Source organism: Eublepharis macularius, chromosome 13 (genome assembly GCF_028583425.1).
Source record: "Eublepharis macularius isolate TG4126 chromosome 13, MPM_Emac_v1.0, whole genome shotgun sequence".
NCBI lineage: Eukaryota > Metazoa > Chordata > Lepidosauria > Squamata > Eublepharidae > Eublepharis > Eublepharis macularius.
In genome coordinates this window covers 46,927,526-46,950,500 of record NC_072802.1, presented here as the reverse complement: position 1 = coordinate 46,950,500, position 22,975 = coordinate 46,927,526, and the positions used below count along the sequence as shown (strand labels likewise).

Sequence of the window (22,975 nt, the reverse complement as noted above, 5' to 3'; positions counted from 1 at the left end):
CAAATACCTGTGTGTGTGTGTGTGTGTGTGTGTTTATACTAAACTTGTCTTTTAGGATAAAATGGACAGCAACCTGCTGTTAAGGTGATGCCTGAGATGCTAAAATGAAAGGACAGCAGGTTTGTAATATTACTCTTGTCTGGAAGATCTGTATGAAAATCTGCTCATGCAAGAACATTGCACAAGCCTTCAAAAGGTCTCGCAGCTGAAGAGTACTGCAGAGGGAAGGACACTGACAACTCAGATTAGTCAAGTGCAACCAAATAGGTTAGTTGAGTGGTTCAATAAAACATTAAAGGGCATGTTGAGAAACCATGAGCCAATGCACATTCCTCCTAGTGTGACTCATAAGTCGACCTCATCCTGTTTGCCATGAAGGAAGAACTGAGGGCCCTCCCCTCCTTAGCAAGGACTAAAGAGAACTAGAGAGCCATGATGTGACCTTGTACCCTTATTTCTCCACAATCGGGGGCATGCCTGCATGACACAGCATGTAATAAAAGCACAACTCCAGCATCTCTAGAAACTGAGGGCTGAGTTGTAGAAGGAAACTCTGTTAGGATAAAGTTTTGCAGAAAAATCCAACGGTGAATGGAACAACCTATGCTGTTCAAAACAAAACCACATTGAGAAGCACAAGTTTCAGTTGTTAAACAAAATTGCAAAATGGAATGTTTAATTCACGTGGATATGCTCATATATCATCTAAGTATCTAACGGCCCTAAATCTCACAAAAAGCTACTAGTAAATCCCGTTGAGACAACAAGACCAGAGGAAAAAAAAACAGCATTTGACACATCACAGGACCTTTTCCCTTTTAAGACCATGCATGTGCTTTAGGATGCACCCACAGCTTTCTAGGGACTGGTCAAGATGTTGGGACCCTGACAAGACAATGTGGCATATACATTATACTTTTGAACTCCTTTCCCTGGAGACCGTAAGATCAAGAATTCCAGCATTATGTGATCATTTCCCCCCAAAGTCCCCACTATTTTTTTATTTCCTAGACTAGCAACAGCCAGCTCAAAAAAATTAATTCACCTGCAGAAAAAGAAGCCCTTGTGACCAACTGGCCAGCTCAGAGTCTCCTTGAAAGTCACCCCAAGATGTTTAAAGGAGCTGCATTGGTTAATTGGATTACCAAGGATGCTCCAGCAGGAAATTTTTTGGCTTTCTCTTAAAGACCACTACTTTTGTCTTTGTATAGTTGACTTTTAAAGCTTCTTCACTACAGTAGTGGCTTAGTTGGTGTAATAATCCTTTACTTAAGATGATGGAAAAAGGATCCACAGGGATCTCTTACTTCTCATCAGGGGGCACATTGGTGGGGAACTGCTCTTCTTAGTTGGTAGGAAACATTGTTGGTTCCTACAGTTCAGTTCTCCAAGTTAACACTGTCTCGATGGTTGTTGTGGGTTTTCCGGGCTGTATTGCCGTGGTCTTGGCATTGTAGTTCCTGACATTTCGCCAGCAGCTGTGGCTGGCATCTTCAGAGGTGTAGCACCAAAAGACAGAGATCTCTCAGTGTCACAGTGTGGAAAAGATGTAGGTCATTTGTATCTACTCAGGAGGGGTGGGGTTGAGCTGAGTCATCCTGTGAGAGTTTCCCAGGGTGTGGAATGCTAATGGAGGGAGGCTTCACTGTATCCTGAGGAGGTTCTTTTGCATATGGATTGGTACTTGATGTGCTAATCTTCTCTGCAGGGCTATTGTCGGGGATAGAATGTTTTGTTAGCCTGGTGTTTTTCAGAACTGGAAACCATGCTCTGTTCATTCTTAAGGTTTCTTCTTTCCTGTTGAAGTTTTGCTTATGCTTGTGAATTTCAATGGCTTCCCTGTGCAGTCTGACAAAGTAGTTGGAAGTGTTGTCCAGTATTTTGGTGTCCTGGAATAAGATACTGTGCCCTGTTTGAGTTAGGCTATGTTAGGCTATGAGAAAGAAATCGAGGGAAAACTCCCATTCCTGAATACCTTGGTCATCCGCAAAGCAAACTTTCAGTTAGGTCACAAGGTCTACAGGAAACCAACTCACACTGATTGGTACTTACACAAAAACTCCAATCACCACCTCCGACAGAAAAGAGGCATAATGAAAACATTAGTGGATCGTGCAAGACGGATATGTGAGCCGCACTTTCTCAATGAGGAAATTAACCATCTAAACCATGCACTTCAGGCAAATGGCTACTCCAGAAATGAAATCCGAAGAGCAATCAAACCCAGGATGAATCAAACAACCAAGGAAAAACAGTCTCCTACAGGAAAAGTGTTTTTGCCATATATCAAAGGAATTACTGATCAGATGGGAAAGCTTATGAAAAAGCATAACCTTCAAGCAGTATTCAGACCCACCCGAAAAATACAACAGATGCTACGATCAGCAAAAGACAGTAGAGACCCCCTCACCTCTGCAGGAGTATACCGTATACCCTGCAGCTGTGGACAAGTTTACATCGGGACCACAAAGCGTAGCATCCAGACAAGAATAAAAGAACATGAAAGACACTGCAGACTTGGACAACCTGAAAAATCAGCAGTGGCTGAACATAGCCTAACTCAAACAGGGCACAGTATCTTATTCCAGGACACCAAAATACTGGACAACACTTCCAACTACTTTGTCAGACTGCACAGGGAAGCCATTGAAATTCACAAGCATAAGCAAAACTTCAACAGGAAAGAAGAAACCTTAAGAATGAACAGAGCATGGTTTCCAGTTCTGAAAAACACCAGGCTAACAAAACATTCTATCCCCGACAATAGCCCTGCAGAGAAGATTAGCACATCAAGTACCAATCCATATGCAAAAGAACCTTCTCAGGATACAGTGAAGCCTCCCTCCATTAGCATTCCACACCCTGGGAAACTCTCACAGGATGACTCAGCTCAACCCCACCCCTCCTGAGTAGATACAAATGACCTACATCTTTTCCACACTGTGACACTGAGAGATCTCTGTCTTTTGGTGCTACACCTCTGAAGATGCCAGCCACAGCTGCTGGCGAAACGTCAGGAACTACAATGCCAAGACCACGGCAATACATCCCGGAAAACCCACAACAACCATCGTTCTCCGGCCATGAAAGCCTTCGACAATACATTTAACACTGTCTCGTTTGCCGTCTAATAAGCGTTTGCCATCTGATAGCTAGAAGGTGCAGTGACATTGATGTGCTTTTCAAAATACTAATAGTTGCTACAGTTTTTGGATATCAGTTTATTTACAGCATTTATGTCCCACCTTCTACAAAGACTCAAGGTGGCTTATGAATGTAACTATCTATGTACAAACCATGGTTTAGAGTCCCAGTTCAGCAATCACCAACAAACCACAGTTTATTGGGCAGACTGAATTCAGATATCAAATTAAATCAGGGTTTAATTATTCATAAATTATGGTTTATTATGATGTCTGAATACAACCAACAGTATGCCACAGACTACTCAAATATTCTGAGATCTACTAAACTCCCTTAGGCTGTGTAACTTTGCAGAGCAAGGCCACCTGGCTATCTTGCTACCCTAACTGACTGACCCCATTCCTTACTGCTTCTTTAACATGAGAACCTACTACCTGTGTATGCAGCTATTTTAGTTTGCCCATGATTTATTTGGCTGCATCCTTGCCTGCATCCTTGACTGAGGATGTGATTGTTAGACTACAATCTGAAAGCAAGCAGCTAGCATATGTGAGGGTGTGTGTGAGAGAAAATAGGGCATATCTGTAAACAGGACCAACTCAATTGCACAAGAAGATCAAGTGATACCTTTTAGGGTATCACTAAGACAGCACATGTGGTTCAAAATTTGCAGGCCAGGGTGCTTTGCAACTGAGCACAGGGGGCAATATCATGATGCACTCTGCTGAATCTTCTGCTTGTTGAAAGGCATTGAATAGAGTAAGGTGCTGTGAGAAAGAAGCGACTACAGCCCAAAGCTGCTGCAACCGTTGCCTGCATAAATCCTCCTAGCAAGCAAACCATCCACCCCAGGCAGGCCCAAGTTATCTTGGTGGTTGTTGTAGAAAATAAAAATGGAACCTCCTTCCAGTAATTATTATAGGGCAAATTTCTCAGGCAGTTTCTTCATAATGTTACCTTCTTTGAAATGTAATAGGCTTGCAAAATACCCTAGCAGTCCCATTTCCACAGATTCTATGCAGGATTGCTTCCTTGTAGCTTGTGCTCTATGGCTCAGGTCTGTCTGTCTCCCCTTCCGCTGTTCTTGGGCAGTGCCTGCTGCCCAGAGCAGCCACCGCACATTGCACCTCTGTAGTAAGCCATAGTATTTCCAACTCCTCCCCCTCCCCTTGCTTGGTATGCAAAGAGCCACTCATGCAATGCACAAGCTCTCCTTGCTCAGTTGCACCAGTGAAGCTCCACACATCTCTTTGGAATTGCTGGATCTTGACTGTTTATTACAATAAACACTTCACAACGTACATAATATATTGCTGTATGGCCCATGTGATTTTTTTTAAGGTTTCCATGTAATGACTTCTACAGCAATCGTGGCCGCCCTTCTCACAGCCTCGTTGGGGTCTTTCATCCGCTCCTGAAACTCTTTCACATGGTACAGCAACGTCTTGCGGCCTTCTGGAGCTTCTGCCAACATGGTCAGAGCCTTGAGGGAGTACAGACGGACTTTGCTTTTGTCATCATGGATCAGGGGCAGAAGAGTCTCAATGGCCATGGCTTTGATTGCTGCATATTTACCTGACCACACAAGAATGCAAATGGCAAACAGTAAGGGGAGGGGCAAGCTGGGGAGAGGGAAGTGAGACTTTGGTAAGGCAATAGATTCCTGCTCTATGCCATATACTTGGCTCAAACCCCACCAGTTCTGGAAGTGACCTTGAGTACATTGTTGTAAAAGAGAAATTCTCTTAATTCCTCTTCGCCCAATCTGTTTCTGCTCCTCTTTTTAGGAATTTGGAGTATGTTTTGGATAAATGACATTTTGATCAAAGAGAAATTTGAAGAGAGGAGGGGCAGGAAGGGAGATCCTGCAAAATTTCAGAATTTCTCTCTGTAAATGCTCAGAGGCAGGCAATGTCTTCCCAAACCTTCCTATTGTCCAGCTAGAGCACTACTGCCCTGTGGTATGTAACATCAAAACAAACAAACAAAGCTGCCAAACTGAAGTTACAAAAGGGTGTATTGATTTCTCAACAAAGAGAAATGAAAGAGAAAGCCCCATTTTAAAAGAGAAAAACAGCTAATAAGAGGAATCAATGACAATTTCTAAAGACATGAATTTCAGAAAAAGAAATTCCCCCACATAAGATCACTTTTTGCTAAAAGCCATTCTCCTGCAACATCCATCCAGGTGCTTGACTGGCAAACTATGTAACAGTGTGGCCAAAATTAAAACAGTGACTTTCTCTATTGTGTTTTATAGCAGCAGGAGTATTTTTAAAAAATACTGCAGGAACCTTGGTAGAAACTGATAGTTTTCTTAAGACCATTTCACTCTTTGGGACATGATCTGACTGCACTTCTAGCAGAAAATCCTTCCAGGAAAGGTGGCTACAGTGATTGGGGATTTGACACAGCTACTACCTCTCCTGTTGCTGCACTTCCTTGCCATTGGCAGGTTTGTTTGTTTTGCACATTTTACTGATATGGCCATTTAAATTTATGCCCCAAGAGTCCATTCTGTGAATGGAAGGTGTGGATTATAAATTATCAAATAAATAAAAAGCCATATATATTTTGCAGTTCAAATACCACCATGCAAGAAATGGGGGGCTTTGGAGCTGCCCACACCCAGTGGGAGGAAATACTCCTCAAAGGACTCTTTTGGGAAGAGCAGCAGATGGAGGAATGCATGGACTGGGACTGGGAGTGGAAGCTCAGGTCTCAGGTGCAAAGTTTGAAGCAACCCACCACCTACCCAAGGTCATTTATTGGGCTGGGGGTCCCACTGAAGAAAGCACAGGGCATAAGCAAAAGACATGCAGTGGCACAACTGTGCATGGCTGTGAGCTGGAGAGCTGCCCCTTTAACTGGGTGGGGCTCTGGCAGTTGTCAGGAGATATATTGGCTCAGACAGCTTTGGGCCTTGCAAACCAGCATCCACTTCCTTAGGGAGCATTCTCTGGGAGCTGTCCCAGGTCCTGTAGATCCTGACCCTGTTGGCTTGGTGCCTCCTTTTTGCTTTTAAATTATTCCTGCTGAAAAGTCAGTTCCTTCCAGAAGCCTTGCGTAGTCACCCCAGGGTCTTTCACAGCTTGGCTAGAATGCGTCAGGGCTACTTCACAATTTGCCCATAAACTGATGTATGCAGCGGCAATTGTTTCCTTGGCTTTGCTGGGGTTCCCTTGGGACAAAAACATGCTGTAACATACTGCACCTGTTCAATGAGGAACAATGCTGTAGCAGGCCATCCCGTATCAGCACCTCCCCTTGATACAGCGTGTATGCTAAAGCCAAATCTGCCCCGTCTTCAGTGCATGTCATAGAGCTCAGCTGCAACCCACACCCATCAAACATTTAATAGGAGAATCAGTGCCACTTTACAAGCATACCCCAAATCAGTGTGATTCCAATTGCCAAGTGGGCCAGCCCCTTCTGTCTTGCCACCCATGTACAGAGGTTTCCAGTACTGCACAGAACTGTGTCATTAGGGACTGAGACACCATAATCTAACACAAGCAACAGAGGGAAGCATGAGACCATCACAGTGAAAGAAGAAGAGGCAGAGACTTAGCAAAACAGTTGGAGGAAGTAGCCAGCCGTGGAAGAAAATGAACCTCAAGAAATTTTCCTAAAAATAAATGGACTACCTGACTTAAAGGGCATCTGACAGCTCCTTCCTAGGAATCCTTCATTCACCCATTATGTTACAAGATAGTTTGATGTACATGTGAAAACACAACATGCACACAGCCTAACATTTTCAACCATGTGCATTAGTACATGGACTAGAGAACTCAAATTGATTGGTGGCACCATCTGCTGCATATACGCATGGCAGCAAATATGCAGTTATCACCATGTGACACATGGAGTGGTTTTTTGTGCTTTCATTTGGCACCCTTCCCCCCTGCCAGGAACAGTGTTGTTTGACTGAGACAGACGTGCTCCAACACAGCTCAGAAACTAAGCAGTCTTCGGCCGGCTTACTAGCAACTGCCCTCTGTGGCAGTATGGGGCCTGCAGCTCTGCTCTGAACACAAACTGATTCTCACTAAGCCATGCTTTTGCAGCGGTGTGGATGTAGCCTTACAAAGTTTATCTGGACTTGGCGAAGTGCTCCCACTGGCACTTGGTTTTTATCCTGTCTTTGGAGCAGGACTGCAGAAAACTAATTTTGCTTCATGCTGCTCAACCTAGGAATGCCAGCTGCTGCAACTACACTCCCTTCATAAGGGGCTAGATCTCTAGAAGAGTCCCCCTGCCCCACTTTCCCTGCTCTCACCTTGTGTTGTGATCACCGCATTCATCAGTGCCCCAGCTGCATTGGCTCGTACCTCAGCAGCGGCATCGTTCAACAGGATAACAAGGTCTGGGAAGACGTCCTCTTGAAAGATCATTTTCTTCCCCTCCAGAGGGACGCTGAAGAGAACAGAAAGTAGAGACCATTGAGTCTCTGTCTGCACATCTGACATAGGGGGTGCACAGAGAGGGCAGTCTTATCTGATGTGTGAGTGGGTTCATCCGGTCTACCTCTCTATAAAAGAACACCCACCATTGTGGAGCACTGTGGATGTAAAGGGGCTTCATGTGACATTTTCAGCAGCTGGGGATTATGAAACATTCAGCTGGAATTTGGCCTAGCTGTGTAGAAAACTCCCTTGGAATTTATGCCCCCTGGATCAGAACAAAGTAGTCATGATAACGGGAGGAGGGAAAGCCCTGGAATCCAGCACGATGGAGCAGTATTGTGTTCAAATCTTCATTTGCCCATAAAGCAACCTGGAACTTCTTGAGTAGGTCACAAATGTAGAAGTTCTCCTGCATAAGCTTAATTGGAACAAATGGATGTTGCGTATCAGCAGCTCCCATTTACTTAATGGGGTTGGCACAGGAAAATTTCACACTGGCATGTGCCTCATAGACCACATTGGTACATCTGCCACCCTTAATGGTGCCCACCTGTCTGAGGTGGCTGACTGCTTCTGAACATGGTGGGGGCACCGCTGCTGGCATCCGAATATCGTCCCAAAGACCTAGCAGTCTCTGATACTGAATGAATTACTAATCTGAGTGAATGACCCCAGAGAGGGGCTCCTGAGTGTGAAAAGTCTTTCCCTCACCTAATTGTCATGAGGGCCTCTGCTGCTTTGCTCCTGATCTCCACAGAACAATGCCTGAGCATCTCCTTCAGTATGCCAACTGCTCCTGTGGCCAGGGCTTCAAAGGCTTCAACACGCAGGCAGCCTGACAGCGTCTCCAGCAGCAGCTTTTGAATCTCTTCATTCTCCGTTTTCAGCTTGAGTACTAGAGAGGGAATCAAACTGCTTTCCACAATCTCAATGGCCCCTGCAGAAGCAAACAGAAAGAGCTAAATGGAGTGGGTTTTTTTTTTTAGTGTTCTACTTCTCAAGACCATTCAGGCTTTCCGAGCCAAGAGAATTACCATGGCAAAGCAGAGAAAGCAGGGGAAAACTTGCAGCAGAAGAGAATGCACAGTCCACAAGTAACCAGTTGCAAACAATCCTCAGCTGTCTGGTTGCTATGACTAATCCTGTTGTTGCTAGGAGAGATGCAGGTCTGCTAAAAGTGACTCATGTACGGTTGGATGATAGGGAAGTTTCAGTGTACGAGAGGAACTGGAGTTTCTTCAAAGGAATATCTCCTGAGATAAGGACGAGCATTTTTTCCCTGTCCACCTACAGCTTAGTGGTGTGTTCTGAGATGGATAACGGGCTTTCAAAGGATCTCTTGGCAAACTATGGGCAAGGTCTATTCCCTTCTTGGGAATAGAATAACCACCTCTTGTTTGTAGAGGCGTTGCAACATCTCAAACAATCAATTTGTTAATGAAAAAAAAAAGAATCAGATTTCTGCAGTGAGTTTATTAAGGATTCTGTCTCTATCCTATTTGTCTGAGGGATTGCTATACAGATGTAGTGTGGAATTGTGTCGCCAGCAAATTAGGTGTCTTATTTTTTAAAGAAAGACATCATTGCTGCAGAGAACAGCTGGTAGTCTCGATTACCCCAGCAGACAAATCTGCTGTATAAAGTGAGGGGTCTGGTCAAGTGCGAAAGGTCTGTCTTCTAAAAGTGACATGAGCAGATGGGGAGGGGGGTGTTCTGAGGACTGGTGAGAGATTCCTCCTCCTACCCACCTAATGGTACTTTAAATAACCCCTTGTAAAAAATATTAGGTGTTTTGAATCAGAATGCTACGGCCACCAGACTTACCTGGGGGCCCAAATTGCTGCCAATGGGTGGCAGAAGGGCGTGAGGCACGGTGACTGCCAAGTTGGAGGGCTTGCCCAGCTTCCCCCAGGTGGGCCCACACCCAATCAGTTCAAATCCCCAGCTGCCCTATCAGGAGTGGCTGGCGGGGTGAGCTGGCAGGGGGCGGAGCCGGGTTCCGGAATGCAGGGACACAGTTTTCCCTCTGGTCCGGCAGCCAGGTATTAAGGGAGCCGCTGGCCACACCTCCCTGCACTTTGCTTTCGCCCGCATATCCCACCAACCTCTCCCTTTCCTGTGGCCATCTTGGTTGCTTGTGTTCCTTCTGCATGCTTATTTTTCTTTGTCACAACTTTGTCTGGCAGTTTGTCATTGGATCAGATCCCTTTTGGTGGGAGGCAGTGCCTGCGTGCCCAGGCTCCTCATTAAAAGGATTCCCATAAGGAATCTTTGGAGTGAGTTATGGAGGTGCATGCACAGCTAGGGGGGCTGCTGGGGCATACTCATTCCCAGACAGCAGGGGAGTCACACTGGTGTACACCCATGTGATCTTCCCCTCAATGCTGCTCCTTGGTTCCCGCCCCAGCTGTGGTTGGGGGGAGGGTCATCAGCTGGCAGGCGTCAGCTGATGTTTTGGGATCTGACCCACATGCATCACCAATGCTCCTATATGCTGTATTTTAATAAAGCTGTGTCCAGTTTTCATTCCAGCCAATGTGGGGGTCTTAATTTGTCGCCTTGCCTCCTCCCCTCCCTCGCCCTTAGCGCTAGTCTGCAATTACAACACATGCAGTTAGTTTAAGAGTCACCTCTTGCTTTTAATGGAGACTTCAGATATTTCATTACCAGTTATGGAAACGGACTATGTAGGTGATGAGATTTGGAGCCATGTTTGTAGATCGGGTCCTTGAAACTGCTGTGTGGCCCCTTCATATGCTCTTTGAGAACAGTCTGACGTTAGTATTGCAACCGTCAACATGGTTTCCAGGACCCTCTGATCTGGGCCTCCCATATCAACAGCTTCACGGCTGAAGAACTTGAGCCACAGTTTCAGACACAGCTTTATTAAAATACAGCATATAGGAGCATTGGTGATGCATGTGGGTCAGTTGGCAAAGCAGGGTCTTGAGGCAGAGATCCTCTGACTACAAGGCAGTTTGCATTTGGTCTGCAGCCAAATGCAAACTGCCTTGCAGTCAGAGGATCTCTGCCTCAAGACCCTGCTTTGCCAACTGCTTTGTGGTATTTTACAACAGAAAACACATTTTGACAGCTTGACCTTAAAAGCATTTTCAGATGAGATGCTGCAGGGCATGTATGTGGTTCTGGAATGTTTACTGTGGAATTACCATGAGCTATTGTTGTAATTGATTGATGTATTTATTGGACATGATTTGTATATTGTTACTTGATATTTATTAATTATTTTTGTTATTTATTGCACACTATGCACCTTGCACTTTATAATCAAATATTAAAACACTGAATATTATTTGTTTTTTGCATGGTGCACTTTGGTTGAGAAGGTTGTACGTCTTGGCTGCGGGAGATCTTTTGATCTCTCCTCCTTCCTATGATGGGAATGAGCCTGGGGAGTCCTGAGGCTTGCATACATGCCCTCTGTCTTCTCCATGCACTCAACTCAGACATTGGATACTTCCTGACTTACTACAAGCTACATGTTGTCGTGATGCCTAAACTAGACAAAATGACAACCTTGTGGTTTGCTCTCTTGTCATCAAGCCAAGGTTTAGTCCTGATTTAGAATTCTGGTTTGAAGGCAAGAGAATAATCCTTAGTTTGTCATTTCATCCAACAGAGATACCAACAGTTTGATTTGCTGGGAACACAGATGTCTTAACTCCCTGAGCTATGCAAAAGAGGAAGGGGAGTAGGAAAGGAGGAGTAAGCCAGTCCACGGACTTGCAAGGCTTGCTCCCACAATAACAGATCATGGTCTTATCAGTATGAGATGAGATCTTGACATATTCTCTTGAAAGCCATCTGAAAGACCAGAAAATGGAAGGCCAGGAAATGAATGCAAAGGTCTTTCCCCTTTGAGGACATGTGAACTGACTCAAGCTGCCACTGCAACAGATAACACAGATATAGGATGCAGCACTAAGCAACTGGATAAATCTAACAACAAAAGATATTTACTGCAACAGTCAAAGTTGAAATCACAAACTCAGCAGCCTCTATGAGTGTGTCATGCAGAGAAACAGCAAAGTAAATTAGCAGACTGGGGCCCTAACTCTATGCTATGTGCAATTAAACACATTATAGCTCTAGAAAAACATATTAAGGAAGGGTGATTGGAAGAAGAAAAGCAATGCTAGTGGGAAGCACTTTACCCTTATTCCACCTGTTGTTCCTCTGCTCCAAATCATCTCCTAAATAGTTTTCCCCTGTGGGGTTTAGTAAACCTGAGTTTCATATAAACTTAAGAGCAGTCCTGCTGAATTGGGCCAAACTTGGTTCTAATTCAACATTCTTTTCCCAAGAGCAGCCAATCAGATGTCTTCTGGAAGCTCACCAGCAGGGTGTGACAAATAGCCTCTCTCTTTTTTATCACGAGCACTTACTGTTCGGAAGTACGTGACCTGGGACCTTGGAAGCAGCTTACAGAATTAAAAGCAAATACAACTATTCATTAAAATATAGTTTTAAAAGGTGCTCGGGGAGGAAGTTCTTAGAGGGGTGTCAGCACAGGCACAATTGGGGAGCACGTGGCCACCACCCTCTGTCCTCAGCAATGGCAGCTGGTAGCTGGAAGAAGGGGCTCTCTCAGGCAGAGCTGTATCTAAGCACCATGGTTCTATTTAATTGACACAGCTACAGACCCTTGACAGACAGACCTATTTTGAAGACAGAGCTTAGTTTGGCCTCCTCTTCTTAGTAGTTGTGGGTGGAACATCCAGACGGACATTCTGCTTGCAGTTATCCCGTGGTTTCCTCTTCAAGGGAGATTAAAGTACATTTATTTCTAACCAGGCTCAAAGGGGAAAATAATGGGAAGCAGATAAATCATGCTCACACCAGGCATGGTGTCATCTGGATGCTTCCAAATATTGCAAGTGCTTCCTGCTGCTGATGTGGGAAAAAATGCTCTGTGCAGAAGCAGCCTAAATTAAATTGGCATATCAAAGCCCCAGTGGAAACATGCATTTAGTCTGGGCATTCTGTTCAGCAAAGGGCAGAATTCAAAAAATGTGTGGCATAAGCCTGTTACTGTGGAAGTAAAATTGTCCATGGACTTCTGTTCCAGAGCAAAACCATGCATCTTTCAATATGAATGTCTGCCTGCCACGTCACAGTTCTATAGGAAGTGGGAGTTCTTATTTTCTTAAAAACATACTTCACAATGTTGACATCTTTGCATAGGTGTTGCACACTGAACATTTTGCTTGCGAAGCTGAGCTGATTTTGTAAATTTCATTTTGTTCTTCATTCATGTTCACAACAGAGACATAAGGAGGTGCATCTGGCCATTATTATAACCATGGTTGTAGCTAGGAGACGCACGAAGGAGGAACAAGGACACAGCTGTCAAATGGGCTTCAATATGGCAATGCTAGAGGTACCATTAGTGGGTAGAGAACACTGTTTACTATTTGGGCACAAACTTTGTACGCCTAAGATTCCATCCTAGGCATATTCAATGGATGAAGCTTGCTTGCTTGCTTTCTAGTCCACAGTTCGCACTGAGACTCAAGGTGGATTACATGGTGTGAGATTAGTATAGTCAATATCAAAGACATTTCAATAAACAATGCTATAGGATAAATAAATCCAAGTTTACAAAGACATAACATTAGTAAAAATCCACTACAGAGTTGAAGAAATGCTGAAGCAGAACATAAGCAATTCTAGGACTAACATTAGATGATAAAAAAATTACTCACTAGGGCCATACCTAAAGCAACAGGTAGTACATAGAAGCACTTACTTAAAACAATAGATAGTACATAAAGCAACATAGTGGTGAAGTCTATGGTCGCAGACAGTTACTGCCATTCATGGTATCAGTATAAGGCAGGCAACTCCGAGTATCCTTGCTGTTCAGTTTCAGTTTTAAATATTTAATTTGGCCTGAGCTGGAGTGTGCACAATTATAATGCATGAGGGGCTTCAGCTAGGGAAGAATGCCAAGTATGGGTGCATGGCATGGCGAGGCATTTAGCTGGAGTTTAGCCAGCAGTGGATTGTGCAGGATTGAGTCCAGGGGTGAGGTGGTTCATAATCCAGGAAGATATTTAGAAAGGGGCAACAGTACAGGCTGCAAGGAAAAACCAGGGAGAACAGTCCATGGCAGCACAAATGCACCAACCTTCCAAGTTAATAGTATGAAACTGATTCCTCGTGCTTCAAAATTTCTACTGCTTTGAAAATGCTGGCATCAGGTCAACCACAAAAGAGACAGGAGAGGGGACAGACAGCTGCCGGTCAACAGTTTGGCCCCAAGTGAGGAAGCACTACCTTAACTTCAACAACTGGAGGAGAGCAGAGGACTGGAACTGTGAACACTTCAGCTTGGAAACAAGGGCAAAGGCTCTGCCAAAGTGCAGCAAGTTTCTTCAGTGACAACTACTGCTGTTATCTGAGTTGTATACTGTTATGGATTTTAACGTTGTGTTGCTGGCCAATGTGGCTGAAAAGTGTGCATGTGGGAGTTTAAAAATCAAACAACAAATTAGTAATTGCATGAATAAGAAACAAAAGTAGAAACATAGTTAGGACTCCGGCATCAGTGCCTGATAACACTTCAAACTATTCTACAGGAGAAAAAGAATCTTTACAAAATGTAGGGTATTTTTCAATTTTTAAAAAATGCCCTGCTCAGATCTTCCTGTTCTAAAAAGAGACACACAAGTCTTTCTATATATAACTAACCTAAATTTACAGCTGATTTTAAAAAAGGAGCCAGTCATAAAGATGAATGAACCAAGACTACTGAATGGATTGCAATTAAAATTGGAAAAACATGGAGATTATTTTTCCCCATTGGCTTTTGCTTCTCTCTGTTTTTATGTATGAGACAAAAACCAATTTTTAAAGTATAATAATATACCAATTAAGATGATCATCTTCTTTTAGTATATAGCAAGTCAATATAGATGAGTTTTCCAAAAAAATTCACCTATTTTTACTATTGCTTTCGTTATGAACGTCTTTCCATACCTCAAGGAGCGGAGTTCCATTTTCTCCTGTATCCCCTTCCCCACACTATTTCCTCTTTCCCTCCTACTGGCAACCCCCATATCCTCACCTTTCCCTTCTCCTTTCTTTCTTTCCTTCCTACCCACCTTTCATCCGTCTCTCATCTTCAGCCATATTATTTTTTTCATTTATATCTTACCTTTCTCCACAATGAAGATTCAAAGCAGCTTACATAATTCTCCTCTCCTACATTTTATCCTCACAACAACCTGGTAAGGTAAATTAGGCTAAGAATGTGTAACTGGCTCAAGGTCGTCCAGTAAACTTCCACAACAGAGTGGCTCTCCCAGATCCTAGTCTGAAAATCTAACCACTACACTAAACTACACTGGCTTTTACAAGGTGGCTGCTATTGAACTGTAGCAATCAGCCAATCCTGGGTAAGTCATGAAGGTCACATGGTATCAAGTCATCTGGTGGTTGTGGCAAAGCCTGGCCCCAATTAATCCTCTCTCTCAAAGGCCAAAACAGCCCTGAAAAGAGTCCTGCCACTTCCCCTTGCCTTGACAGAAACTAAGGATTGAAGGTTTGCAATAATGTTGTGGTTGCCTAGCAACAGCCAGAGGGCATTTGTTTCTTAAAGTTACAGGCACTATTTTTGTTATTATGGAGAGTTTTAACCCCCAATGTTTTTGTTTAAGATTTCAGATTTTTCTGCAAGTGTGGGGCATTTTTTTCAGGTTTGCAGATTTGTCTTGTATGTTCATGGCTCCTCTCTCTGAATTTAAGTATTCACATATTTGATCATTGAGAATTATGTGTATGTTGGTGCTGCTAATTATCAGATAGGGATTTTTGGCCACCCTCAAAGAACTAGAATTCCTACGTCTCTCTGGAGAGGTGGAATGATTGGAAAGGGCCGTGGCTCAGTGGCAGAGCTCATGCTGTGCATGCAAATGATCCCAAGTTCAGTTCCTTACATCTCTAGTCAAAAAAGGAGATGCCCAAGCTGAGGAAGAATTTTCTCTTTGAAAACTTGGAGAGCTGCTACCAATCAATATCCAATTAGACTCAGTATAAGTTACGGTAAAAGGGTAAAGGTAGTCCCCTGTGCAAGCCCCATGTCATTACTGACCCATGGGGGGGGGGGTCATCGCATTTTCTTGGTGGACTTTTTGTTATGGGTACTCATTTTACCGACCTCAGAAGGATGGAAGGCTGAGTCAACCTTGAGCTGGCTACCTGAACCTGGCTTCCACCAGGATCGAACTCAGGTCGTGAGCAGAGCTTGGGCTGCAGTACTGCAGCTTACCACTCTGTGCCACAGGGCCGTTAAACCAGTTTAAATTTGTAGTGTAGATATACCCACCCAAATCTACAGAAAAAATTGGTTTATTGCAGGTCAAAAACTGGCAAATTGGTGATTAAAGACTGGACTTCTTCATATTGCTCTGTTCTCATGACTTTTGTCAGACGCGAATTTAACAGATACCTGTGGCATTTACAAAATACATTATCTGGAATCTGGACAGTCTCTGAGTTATGAATGTCAGTTTGAAGCTGCATGACGCTGTGCAAATAGGTACACATGTGAACAGAGCTGCTTGGGTTCTGCTTTGCCCACCTTCTGTGGCTCCTATGTAAGCTTCATTGTAATAACGAGGTTTACTGCCATATAATGTAGGAAATACTCCCTCACTGTGCGTCAGGTGACTACTATGGCTCCTGGGCTGGATGAATCTCTGGTTTTACCAGTATTGCAGTCTTTTTTTCCATGTAAGATTGTTCTCAATAGAGGGACACAGAACCAGGAGTCTTTGTGAGGCAGCCAGTATTTCTTGGCTGTGTGCATCTGTGTTTCTGCTAAAGCCACTGTGCAGGTTGGGCTGCCGAGCTTTGATTGGCAGAAGGCTTTGCAACAAAGCCAAGTCACTGTTTACTAGCAGAGAGAACTTGGCAACAGGGTAGCAACCATTCGTGCTTGGTCAACACAATCAGCCATAGAACTGTGGTGGCATAATTCCACCAAGCTGACCAGCAGAGACACAGCTAGCACGCCCTGGTCCTTTGCTCACTCCCTGAGGCAGCAAACAGTGGGCATGACCGGAAGGAAAAGTCAGACCATGTAGCAGTTTCAAAGTCCTGTGGGTGGAGACGTGGGTGTCTGGTGCTGAAAAACTAAGGCATGCAAATGACTGTGCATATTGCTGGTCCTTTTTGAAATTGCAATGAAACTTCACATGTGCATTTCCTGTCTACGTTTCCCATTTATGCTGCATGCTTCTCAATCTCAGCTGTTATATCGTTTGTTACTGCAGCCACAGAATGAAAGCAACAACCAGTTTTCACGTGAGCAAATGGGCAGTGTCTTGATAAAGGAACACTAACAAGAAGCATGGGGTTTAATCTGCTGCTCTGTAGAGAAAAGTAGTTGCTATGGAAACTGTCTCAGTGCTTTGCATCTTAGAAATAGCATCTTCCATATATTGACTGCCCTTGGTAAGAATCACTGCATTGGGCACCATGTTTAGACTATGCTGTCTGTCCACAGTTGTTTCCAGATGTTATCTGTGACTTTGATCTGTCAGATGACCCCCTTTGACTCTTGGAAGGGCACACGGAAAGGAATTCCATAATCTTTTACTATACTGGAACATCAGAGGAACAAAGTAAAAAAAATAAAGGGACTGATACCAGGGGAAGGCAAGGAAAGACCAAAAGGGAAGCCAGTGGCAACAGGCATTCTATGCTGCAGAGAAACAATGTTGGAAGTCAAATTGGCAGACAGTGAATTCAATGGGACTTGCATGCATACCTTGTGAGTCTGCCGTACCACTGTACAGTAACCAAAGTAGCTAGGGCTCTACTGTGCAGCTCGTTTTGTGCTCTTGCATGAGAAGCAGCCCTAAGATAAACAAGGGCAATTAAAAAGTAAAAGCATCTTCCTTACCTAGAAAGGATTAAGTGATTGGAATCATTGTCCTTAGAACTGCAAAGACTGAGAGATTGGAATCAAGTTTATAAAAATACAAATAGGGAATTTCTAAAAGAATATGCAGAGGTCGTGGGCTAAGAATCAATTGTGTTAAAATCGAGAAGATAAAATGCAGGCGACTGACGTAAGCCATTTTGAGTCCCCTCTAGAGAAAAGGCCTGGGTATAAATAAAGTAAATAAATGAAAATTATAGGAGTCAGTGATTCTCTGCGGAAACATGCCACACTTACTAGGAATTGTCATCTCCTAACCCATACCTGAGTTTTTGAAATTCAGCTTTGGAGCAATGATAAAACAGTTACACTATGATCCGAATACTGTAGGATACCAACAATATGACGTGTTAGGTTGACATGGCAATTAAAATACCTTCCAAATTCAGCTTTTTATTTCAAATGCTCCCTATTATAGTATCTTCAGCACGATTTTTAAATTACCTGATTGAAATTTTAAGGATAAAAAAAGACTAAATAAAAACGCTACCTACCTACCCACCTACTTGGCATTTCTAACTTGGCCTTATTTTCAATTTTCTCCCACCAAAGACATCCAAGTGATGTCTATGGAATTGCCTGTGCACTCCATATCTCCTGTTTTAAACAGTATATGTGTAATACACAGCTCTTTCAAGAAAATTTTAGGTGGGTAGCCATGTTGGTCTGCTGCAGAGCAGCAGGATTTGAGTCCAGTGGCACCCTAGAAACCAACAAGATGTTTAGTGTCAGAGCTCCCTTCTTCAGACATGAGTAGGAATGAAGATCCCTGAGCCTTTATATCCCAGCCAAAGCTGGATGGGGTGTTACAATGGAGGGCATCAGGATGTAAAGGTACAACGCAGCTTGACTGGTACATTGTACCTTTATATCCTAATCAAGTTATATTGTACCTTTACATCCTGACATCTTCCTCTTCTACACCTGTCCTATCCAACCAAGCTGCACTTATGCTCTGGATAGAACTAAGCACCCAACTGAAAATACTAATTTTTATGCGATGGTCAAAAGGAACAAATGTGAAAGGTGACAGAAAGGACGGGGTGAAAGAGGACAAAGGGTTGCAAGTGGCCATCACTTTCTTGGGTACCATATTGAGGATCAGTGGGTTGGAGAAACAAGGAACAGATATTGCTCATGCAACAAATAATGTGGAATTCAGTGCTATGAGGGGAAAATTTTAGCCAACTTTGAGGCAGAGTTAGGTCAAGTCAAAGGGGCCACATCAACTGATGCTATTAACCATGATGGCCAAACATAACATTTCTTCAGAGGCTGTGCACTTGTGAGTACGGAGCATGTGGAGGTTTTCTCCAGCTGGTTTATCACATTTTTATCCTAGTCTTCTCCTAAAGAGGAAGAGCTCAAGGTATCCTATATGGTTCCCCATTATTATTTTAGAAATGCTGCTGAAGCTGAGGGGTAGCCACCGACCCAAGTTTATGCAATGAGCTTCGTCTCTGAACGGGGATTATCCATCTTGCTCTTCTGGGCTTTCGAAAGACATCTGACTGGCCGTTGCCTGCAGGACGAAGTGGAATTTTGGTCAGATATCACGGCGCAATCCTTTCATTCTTACAACACGGCCAGGGATTCCAAGGTGCCCCGGCTGGATCGCACAGCCTTCTCAGACAGCCCAAGGGAGGTTGTACATGCCGCCTGCATACACACCCAGCGAAGCACACGTGGCTCCTCTGCCGATTTTGCCGTTGCAGACATCTTTTCCGCGTGGGAAGAAGTGCGTACCGTGTGAAGCAGCCTTCCATTGGCGCGCGTGAGAAAAGACCCCAGACTCGTTTCCTTCCTTGCTCATTTTCACAGGCGTTTCTTTTCCAAATGAAGCCGCCGAGACACCTCTGCGAGAGGGAGGGAGGTGCCCCCCATCCCCCCCCCCCCGCCGCTCTTTACTCTTTTTCTCCTCCGCCCGGTAAAAAAGCCACCTCTACTCCGCACCCCCCGTGCTAAAAGAAAACTACAGAGCCCAGGAAATTTTCCCCAGCCAGAAGGCCGAACCGCTAGCCTGGCGCTCGGCAAGCAGAAACTGCGGCAGGCAAAGCAGGCGTCACGTAACGTGTGCACGCCCGCCCGCCAGTCCCGGAGGGCCGCGTCCGTCGGGGCCAGGGAGGCACGCGGGACTCCAGCCCGCATGCCTCGCCCCCCTCGCTCCCTCATTGGTCGCCGCGCTCGCCAATCTGCCTCTGGCCGACCACTCCCGGAGCGCGGAGGCCCTGCGAGCTCCTCGGCCCCGCCCCCGCCCGAGGCTCCCGAGCGCCGTGTGCTCCTCCTTGCAGCGGGCGGCGGAAAACGCTCCTCGCTGCCTGGCTGGGGGCGCCTCGGACCAGCGAGCGGCTGCTGCACCGGCGGCCGGGCCAGCGCCGCGCATCCCGCCTCGCTTTGGCAGGCAGGAGCAGCCCCGCGGCCGCGCGCCTTCGCCCGTCCTGCCGGGAGGATGGCAGCGCCGGCGCCGCCGGAGCCCAGCCGCCGGATCCGCCCGTTCCTGCGCGGGCTGTAGGGAGGTAAGTGCCGGTGCCTCGGGGCCCCGCAGCACAGGCCAGGGGCGGCCTCGTCGCCGCACGCAGGGATGGGGCGCTCGCGGGCAGCGCAGCGCTGGCGGCTGCGGATCCCGGCCGATGACCTTCCCTGCCGAGACTGGCCTTGCCGAGGGGCAGGGCGCTCCCCTCCCTGCGGCGCACAGAATGCCGGTGGAAGAGTCAGAGCGGGGTGGTGGAGCCCAGGGGGAGTTGTCCCCGTGGACGAGTCCTGGTCCGACCCGACCCTTAGGAAGAGGGCGCCTTTCCGTGCTTTCTGCTTCCCGGCGCAAAATGTAGTCCCGCCGACCTGGCCTGGAGGGCGTCTTCCTGCAGGGAGGCCAGGGGCAAGATTGTCCCGTCCCCCGCGAGCTGCACCTGTGGACAGCTCCCAGGCGGCAACTTTGCAGATCCGGTAGGCCTCTGCCGCTCGCTGGCGGGCACCTCGCCGCATCTCCCAGCCGTCGTGTCATGCACGCCAATCTCCATTCCTGCCTTCTGCTGCTGCTGGTGGCAGCCGCGGTGTTCCATGCATGTTCCTGCGGCGTCTGCACTAGACGGCGATTGACTTAACCTAATTACTTGGCATCGACTGCATACAACTGCACCTCCCGTCCCCAAACGAGTCGGCACTTTATGGTGTGCAGTCGGCTTTCGGAGTCGGCTCTGTAATTTACACCGTAGCTGGTCACACCCTTTGGATAGATGACGGTGGGAATCAGTTTTGCAGCAAAAATGTGAAGCAGCACATCAGGCCAACAGTTGCACCAGCACAAATGTTGGTTGTGCAGAACTTCACCCGTGGATTGGGGTGGGGCTTGCTGCTCTTCAGAGAAGGCTTTTGGTGTGGATGCTGATGTCTGAAATCCAAACTTGCAATTGGATCCTTTTTTGTTTGGACAGAGGTTGCTGGCTCTTGCAGCCGGAGATGCTTCTCCCTATGGCAGGATGCTGCTTTCAACATGGCTCTGTCTGCTGACTGGGTTGGGAAACTGTCAGCCCAGAAAGGATTGATCTCTGCCCTTGGGTGGAGGACATTAGGAGAGCATAGCTGCTGAGAGGAATGGGTGGTGATAGATTTGAGGAAAGAGGATACAAACAGGGTGGGTACATGAGTGCATTTCATATCAAGACTGATGAAAAAGCCCTCCCCCCATTTCTCATTGCTCTCTCAATGAGTCTATGCAAATAGGCGTGCACATCATGGAATGCCCTCTAAAAACAAACACATGGTTACGGTAAGAATATGGCAGCCCAGTGCTTACGTTTTGTGTGAAGTGATGCTCTTCTTGAATTAGTGATTGCAGGTGGAAAGAACTGAATCTGGCCACTGGCAAGTCAGCCATTCCATGACAATCTAGTTCAGCCTTTTGAGTGGCAGAACAAGATTTTAGTGTTAGCTGTGATTTTTTTAAAAAAATCTGAAAATAACTGGTCCATAGGCTTTCTAGGTCTGAAGAGGTGCTATAAGATGGATGCGTTGAGTCATTCTGTTCACCCGTAGAATGTTTGTTTCTATTGGTGGCCCAGGCTCAAAGTAATCCCTAGACTGAAGGAAGAGAGGATGGGACCGTCATCCGCATTTCATGAATTATGTTGGGCATAGAACGAGATGATAACCTTTTAATGTTGGGATGTACGGTGTCTACATCTCCTGTTGACGCAGTCAGTGTTGAACCAACTGGAAATATACATTAAAGAGTGATTTTTACCAAACCTCAGAAAATAATTATGTATGTAAATGACTTACTTCAATCAGTGTGGCAACTGGTGCTTGAATTACAGGGGACAGTGACTTCTCATTTTGCACTCCAGAATTATTGTTTGTAGAAAGCTGGGGCATATGATTTGGGCATGATTAAGGCCTCACTACCTTCCGTTCATTATTCTAGCCTGGATGGTAATACCAGGTCATTTTGTTATAATCTTATTAGGCATTTTAAGCTACTGTTTGCTTTTCTGTACTGAAGGTGCCCCTGAACTCTTAAAAGCATCTCTGGAGTTTCACCAGGTTAATGGAAGGCAGAGTAAGGTTCTTCTAGAAAAAACTTGATCCAGCTGGTGTTGAAACTGTCATAAGTTTTGGTAGAAACAGAAGTGTCATGTAATGCTTAACTACTTTATGACAAGTTTCAGAGAGGTCATTGGCTTGGTGACAAATTCCACAACTCTGTGATGATGTCACTGAGGCTACTTTACAAGCCATCAAAGAGATTTGTTTATGCAATGGAATGGTTGGCACTGTTTCTTTTCGGTTCTTGGTTTTGAGTAGTTTTATGGTGGTTCTACTATTATATGCCTTGAACTGGATAGCTCAGGTGAACCTGATCTGAGAAGCTAAGCAGGGTCAGCCTTGGGTAGTAATTGGATGGGAGATCCCCAGCAAAGACCAGGGCTGCAGAGGCAGGCAATGGCAAACTACCTCTGTTAGTCTCTTGCCATGAAAAAGTGCCTTTTTCTTTAGGAGGAGGAGATCACAGGGTTCTTGTGCTTAAATATATTCCATTTTAACATTCCCTTTTCAGTAACTCACTAGGAAGTGAGTCCCTTGTCCCCAAGTTGTGCTCCAGAAAAAAGACCATTCTGCTCTTAAGGTATACATAAGCATCAATCTATGTCTCATGTAATCATTCAGAGAACAGTAATCAAGGTGGACAAATGTCAGTTGTTATAATGCCACCAAAATAATCTGTAGTGTTCTTGGCACACTTATGATTTATTAAAATAAAATATATTGAATATATCAAGCAAAAGCTAAGTCTGTAATTCTATGCATGCTTACTTGAGGGCAAACACCTAGAACATGCATTGGAGTTAACATTTATTAAGTGAGGCTGGATTTAACCATTTTTAGTAGCTAGAACTGAATGTTCTGGTTTATTTTCATCTAAACCAGAGGTAAAGTCTAAAAAACAGTGAAAGAG

General features: G+C 45.2%; 2 protein-coding genes across 3 annotated transcripts in view; one reads left to right on the top strand and one right to left on the bottom strand.

Moving 5' to 3' along the window:
* Positions 1-4,409: 4,409 nt before the first annotated feature.
* RSPH14 (radial spoke head 14 homolog) overlaps positions 4,410-22,975 on the bottom strand; it is a 79,330-nt gene continuing 60,764 nt past the window's right edge. For both annotated transcript variants that reach the window (XM_054996586.1, XM_054996587.1), the window contains exons 5-7: positions 8,265-8,490; positions 7,427-7,563; positions 4,410-4,719 (exon numbers count right to left, since the gene is read on the bottom strand). In XM_054996586.1, coding sequence (XP_054852561.1) covers positions 4,481-4,719; positions 7,427-7,563; positions 8,265-8,490 — 602 coding nt within the window. In that variant the 3' untranslated portion in view covers positions 4,410-4,480. The remainder of the gene's footprint in view (positions 4,720-7,426; positions 7,564-8,264; positions 8,491-22,975) is intronic.
* Positions 19,917-22,975, top strand: part of GNAZ (G protein subunit alpha z) — a 51,385-nt gene continuing 48,326 nt past the window's right edge. Inside the window, exon 1 of the mRNA XM_054996585.1 lies at positions 19,917-20,039. The gene's annotated coding sequence lies outside the window, so the exon portion shown is untranslated. The remainder of the gene's footprint in view (positions 20,040-22,975) is intronic.